Genomic DNA, 6,353 nt, shown 5'->3' with positions numbered 1-6,353 from the left:
GCGGAGAACCTCAGTTTACGGGAAGTCGAGGGGAATCTACTAAGCTGATGGATTCTCCCAATCGCAAAACACAATCTGCAAAGCTGACAGATTTAGGTGACGGCCAACGCCGAATACACCGACGAGACATGCCAATATTGCCAAAAAGGCATAAAGACCTCAAGAACCATCCACTAGGTGACCTATTCCGCGAGGCAGAAAAGACTCATCTTGAAAGCCATAAAGAAATGCGCTCCTGGCGTGAGGTTCAGAGAGAAGAAGCCGCAGGCAAGGAACTCCTGGACTGCATGTGGGTTTATGTGTACAAGTTCGACAAGCACGGATGGTTCACCAAGTGCAAGGCCCGGCTCGTTGTACGAGGCGATCAACAGGTCAAGTCGACACACGAGGATACCTATGCATCCACACTTGCCGGCAGATCTTTCCGAACACTCATGGCTATAGCTGCTCGCTTTGATTTAGAACTTCTCCAGTATGATGTCGTCAACGCCTTTGTCAATGCTGAACTGAAGCAGGACGTCTACATGCGGATGCCCGGAGGCTACCGAAAGCCTGGCCTGGTTCTCAAACTTCAGAAAGCACTATACGGCTTGCGCCAGTCACCACTACTTTGGCAAAAAGAACTAACCACCACCCTTACGAACATTGGGTTCAAGTCTGTACCTCATGAGCCATGCTGTCTCTCGAAAGGAGGAATATTGATATTCTTCTATGTGGACGACCTCATTGTTGCCTACGAGAAGACCAATCAAAAATCGGTCGAATGGACAATAGGCAAGCTTCGAGAAAAATACCAACTCTCTGGAGGAGATACGCTACAGTGGTTTCTTGGAATTGAGATTATTCGCGACCGAAACCAACGTCTGATTTGGCTGTCGCAATCGTCATTCGTGGATAAGATCACGAGTCATTTTAGAATTCAAGGGGGAAAGCCTTCCCTCACTCCAATGACCACGAAAGAACTTCTTCCGAACGAAGAGCGCGCATCAACAGCGTCAATACAGCAGTATCAACGCAAGACCGGATCAGTGCTCTACCTGGCAGTAATCACTCGACCCGATATTGCCTTTGCTGTTTCTCGACTTTGTCGATTCAACATGAACCCGAGCGACGATCACCATGAGGCCTTGGACCACCTATTCCGGTATCGGCAAAACACCAGGGCACTCGCGCTACAACTCGGCGGAACAGACTAGGGTTCCGTTTTTGACCGTCAAAAACGGTATTTGACGGTCAAATTCCTAAAGGGGGTTTTTGGCGGTAATTTACGTCAAAAACCCTACAATTTTAGGCTTAGTGCCTACCCGTATTAGGACTAGTATATGCACGGAATAGGTTTAGTACATCGTAAAATTACCGATGGGACGCACAAATCATCACCAATTCTCATCTTCGGTGTTGAAAAGCAATGGACATGAGACTGTCACCATGAGTAACAAAGGCGGTCGCCCTAAAACCCATGGTGTTCATGAACACTTTGCAGCAGCCCCAATTCCTCCAGGAGGGGGTAAATTCAGTCAACTTCGCGTTCGGTGCAAATACTGTTCTAAAACCATGGCCAAGCACGTTCAACGTCAACAGAATCACCTTGCCAAAGAGTGTCTTGGTTTCCAGCAAGCTGCAGGCCATGTTGATCGCCAGCCTCGAATCACTACGGCTTTGTCCATAATGGATCGAAACTCTAAAGATCAACTCGATCGAGCCGCAGCCCTGGCCATCTTTAAGTCTGGCAAGCCATACACCACCTTCGAAGACTCTGGCATGGTTGAGTTCATCCAACAGCTCAATCCAGCGTACAAGCCCCCTAGTGGTGATCGAATTGCCACCATACTTCCTGAAGTTTACCAAGATTACCGAGTCCAAGTCAAGGAGATCCTCGACGATGCCGATCATCTCAATGTCATCTTTGACGCTTCTGACGACATAAGCAGCAACCGTATTGTCAACATTTCGATTTCAATTCCCAACTCGGTTACATTCTATTGGAAGACTGTTAATACACGGAACGAGGAACATACGGCCTTGAATACCATTCGCCTAATCCAGCCACTATTGGAAGAGGTATTCACGAAGGAAGGAGAGGACTTCCAGGATTTCTCTCGTATGAACGCTATCTGCACAGATACATGCTCGACAATGCGGAAACTTCACGCTGAGATGAAGAATATGCCTGAGTTCAGGCATTGTTTCTTCCTTTTGTGTGACTCCCATGGTCTTCAACTTCTAGTGAAAGACATTGTGGAATCGGAGAGATGGGCTTCAGTCCTTAAGAAAGTTACGAGAATCATCACGTTCTTTAAAAAGGCCAAGCTCCAACTCGCACGACTTCGTGCTTATCAGCTTGAGTGTTACGGTAAACAGAAGGCTTTCATTACACCAGCCATCACTCGTTGGGGAACACAACTCGGAGCTGTTATGTCTTCACTGGCGAACAAAGATGCTCTTCGAGCATATGCACGTGATGCTATGGTCCTCAATTCCCTAAAAGCTAAGGCTATCAAAGGGGAAGAGGAGGAAGAGGAAGATCAACAAGTCCTAAGGGCAATACTCTCGTCCATCAACAACTTTGAGTTTTGGCATGAGGTAGAGATGTTGGCTAAGATCCTTCGGCCTATCGAAAACGCACAACGTTGCTCGGAGCGAGATCGCTCATGCGTTGGAGAGGTTATTCCCCGTTGGTTGACTATCCAGAGCAGATGGGATGCCCTTGAAGAGGCTAACCAAGATCCTCTTATCAACTACTCGGAGCTGAGGCAATGGCGAGTCCAAAGGATGAAAGGTCAAACGACAGACATCCACCACTTCGCATTTGCCTTGGACCCACGGACAACAATAGGGGAGGGCCTTGGGCTTGACACTATGGAGAGAGCACATCGCTTCCTAGAAGAAAACACTAGTAACGAAGAGTACCAACAGCTCTTTGGGGAGTTTTGTCGATTCCGTGCTCGCGAAGGTGCTCTCTTTGGCCCAACCTCGCGGATCTATCGAGAACAGCCGAAGACTCCTCATACGCCTTCTCACTATTACATCCTAAGCGCGTGGGGATACTTTGGGTCTATGGGAGTCAAGTTGGCTACATTGGCAAGGAGAGTTCTAGGATCCTTGGCAAACTCTGTTCCTTCAGAGCGTTCCTTCAGTGCTACGAACTATCTTCATTGTAAGCTTCGGAATCGGCTTAGTCCGCTTAGCACTGACAAGGTCACTTTCATCTATATGAACAGTCGGGTGCTCAAGAGGCTCAAGACGGTCAAAGATAATCCGGCAGAACCGATGGTCGTCAAAAACTGGGAGACAGTTGATGTTGCTCGGTTAGTAAAGATAGAAAACGCATTCCAAGACTCTATTGTTGTCGATGGCTGGCGTTGGGAAGAGACCGATTTGGAAAATAGTGGAGATGATATGGACATCGGCCAATGAGAGGTTTTTGACATGTAAAATACCAAGAAGTTTCAGACGTCAAAAACTTTGGTCAGATAGGTAAATTACCATTCGGTAAATTACCTCGACGGAACCCTAGAACAGACACGTTTGATGTGTACAGTGACGCTTCCTTTGCCGACAACACAATCGATCGGAAGAGCTCGCAAGCCTACGTGATGAAGCTATTTGGAGGGACTATTGGATGGCGCGCCAACAAGCAGGACACCGTGACTACCTCTACAACAGAGGCGGAGTTGCTGGCACTTGCGCAGGCTGCGAAGGAGTCCATGTTCATCTCCAGATTAATCACCGAGCTCGGCGTAACTCTCGATAACTCAAGAATTACTATTCAGTGCGATAACGCGCAGACCATTCGGCTTATTAATTCCGACGTGGCGCTCCTGCAGACCAAACTTCGACACGTCGACATCCATAACCACTGGCTACGCCAGGAAGCACTCGCTAACCGGATCTCGGTCCGGCATACTCCCACCACCGAGATGATTGCGGACGGCCTCACGAAGGCATTACCCGCTCAGCAGTTCCAGAAGTTCGTCACACAGGTTGGCCTAGTGGATATCAAGGACAGGATTCAAGAGAGAAGGACCAAGGAACTCACTGCGGAGGACTTTTTCAGAACAGAGGAACATCTCGATGGAGGAAGAGCCGAATAAGGGATCGGAAGGATGGCCAACCTGACAATAGGAATACGGACTGCACAGACTGAGCCATGATGGCCAGTCTGGGGGGGTGTGTTGAACAGGTGCTGGGGCCTCACGTGCAAGCAGGGATACTTTAAGATTACAGCCGAAATGGTAAAACCTCTAAGGGGCAGATTTCAACAGAACACAACATGAATACACACCAATTCACATCAATGAACCGAATACACGTAATGTCTAACAGTAATTGGTATAGTAGGCGCATTGGGCCGTTCTGTTCGGTTGCTAGTTTAATTCGATCGCCATGCACCATTGTAGGCCAAACACGCATATCTTACTTACTCTGAAGCTTCGTTTTAATTCTAGCAGCGCAACAAAACCCGTTCCTGATGCGAAGAGGTCTGGCTTCGTCACTCGTAGACATAGGCAACGAGGATCAAAAGTAAAAAGTAAACATTAACTCTAACAAAGCTTGACTGGGTGGGAAAACCTCAACGCGGCAAAAAACCCACTGACTTGCCTCAAGCTCAACCTTCCTCAGTTTAACAGTCCCCACACAGTATTCTTTCCTCTTGTACAAAAGGTTTCCCCTTTACACTCCTACTTTACTTAAACATTAGGCCACGCCCATGCAAGTGAGCTAACTAATCACAATCGGCTAATTAGCTCTTCAGTCACAGGTTGCTGGCACCAATCTTGCAAAACGGTAAGATTGGAGTCCGGGTTTTAAACCCGGCTCCTTCGCTTGCAACTCCAGACATACCTAGGCAATTAACCACTCTGCCAAGGGGAACTGCCACAGAATCAATCCTCTGAGATAGTAAGATAGTAGGTATAACTAGCGTCGGCATCCCAACTGATTGTGGCTGGACCTCGAGAGCCGGTACTAAGGCGTGCAGTGTGAAAGCAATCTCCAGCCGCATTAGGTGTTGCAACAGGAATACGACGGACTTCGATCTCGTAGTTGGCGATGGCTTGGTGTCCGTCCGGGGGGGCGACATCAATGACAGTGCGGAGGCCTCCAACGCGACTTCGTTCGTAAATGCGGTGATTCAGTCCCGAATTGCCAGCCCGCTCATATGGAGGGTCTCTGTGTAACATTCTAGCATAACCCAGAGGTTCGGTGCTGAAGCTCGTAGTAAATGAAGTAGAAGACGTGCGGCGGCCGGGAAACACGCAATATGGGTTACCCCGTCCTTGGAGCTGACCGACAGATGAATCGGCATCTTCCACAGGTAGCCCAGCAATAGAGCAAACCCATGTCATGGACATGGCTATAAGCAGAAGGAAACGCATAGTGGTAAATGTTTAGGCAAGATGGTCGGTAATATAAAACGGAGTTTATAGTATAAGTTAAACTGGCCTTCTGGCTGGGGTGCAAGCAGATATTAATATATAATTTTTATATTATCTTTTCAACCTCCCGGTTAATTCGGCATTTATACATTATACCGTTCGGTCCTTTTCAACTTTTTACTTAAGTCGGCAGTTAATCTTAACTTTTATAGTACAAAGCTAAAGTGCAATACAGTGGGATGCAATAAGTTTGAATACCGGGCGTGTATCTTCTTTGCCGCTAGCCTCTTTGAGCCAGCTACCACCTGTATATCAACTTTTACATGGCTAATAATAATATAGTGATTGGCTACATCGAGCTTCTTCCTCAGATTAGAAGCGGGCTGAACTCCAAATAGGCTAGACAGGGGGCATCAATACTTCAAAAGGTATTCAAACTTATTGCATCCCACTGTATCTAATATCTTTAAGCTTCCAGCTAAGCTAGCGGTTACATATTACCTTTTAGTCCGTGGTAACCTTGGTTAAGTCGGCAGTTATATCTTGTATATTTCACTCATTTTTAACTTGGCAGTTAAGTTAGCAATTACCTTTAAACTTTTGGTTTATTATTACGAAATATCGGCAGTTACTTAAGGTTTAATTCACTTTTTATACTGTATAATCCCTAGTGGGCCGCCCGAGGCTAGTCGGCTGTAAGCCCCCGGAGGATAGTTATGAAATTCCTTCTGTGAAGACCGAAGAAGACAGCCCAAGGAAAAGAGACCTACTACGAAGAGAACGAGGAAGAAAAGATGGAACAGGAAGACATAGAGAAAGACTGAGAGATAGGGATAGGTAAGCAAGCAGCTTGCCTGTGTCTAGGATGTCAGCAAGCTCAGCCAAGCTGTTCTCATCAGGGCCTCGTACCTTTCGGTCCTCCTTAAACTTTCGGTCAAGGCATCGGTCGTATACAGTATTAACTTTATAAACTAT

General features: G+C 47.1%; 1 protein-coding gene across 1 annotated transcript; it reads right to left on the bottom strand.

Annotated features, from left to right (window-relative positions):
* Positions 1 to 4,337: 4,337 nt before the first annotated feature.
* FOXG_16398 (uncharacterized protein) lies at positions 4,338 to 5,464 on the bottom strand. The gene is made up of 2 exons (XM_018396424.1): positions 4,846 to 5,464; positions 4,338 to 4,726 (listed from the first exon to the last, which is right to left on the bottom strand). Exon 1 carries the CDS (start codon positions 5,376 to 5,378, stop codon positions 4,887 to 4,889), a length of 492 nt encoding a protein of 163 aa, XP_018257288.1. The 5' UTR covers positions 5,379 to 5,464; the 3' UTR covers positions 4,338 to 4,726; positions 4,846 to 4,886.
* Positions 5,465 to 6,353: the final 889 nt, after the last annotated feature.

This window comes from Fusarium oxysporum, chromosome 14 (assembly GCF_000149955.1).
Source record: "Fusarium oxysporum f. sp. lycopersici 4287 chromosome 14, whole genome shotgun sequence".
NCBI lineage: Eukaryota > Fungi > Ascomycota > Sordariomycetes > Hypocreales > Nectriaceae > Fusarium > Fusarium oxysporum.
Note: the sequence above shows the minus strand (reverse complement) of the source record. Positions and strands in the feature narration are given on the sequence as shown.

Bases quoted from the DNA above. Each gene is read 5' to 3' on its own strand.
- FOXG_16398 (XM_018396424.1), bottom strand. From the start codon at position 5,378: ATGCGTTTCCTTCTGCTTATAGCCATGTCCATGACATGGGTTTGCTCT.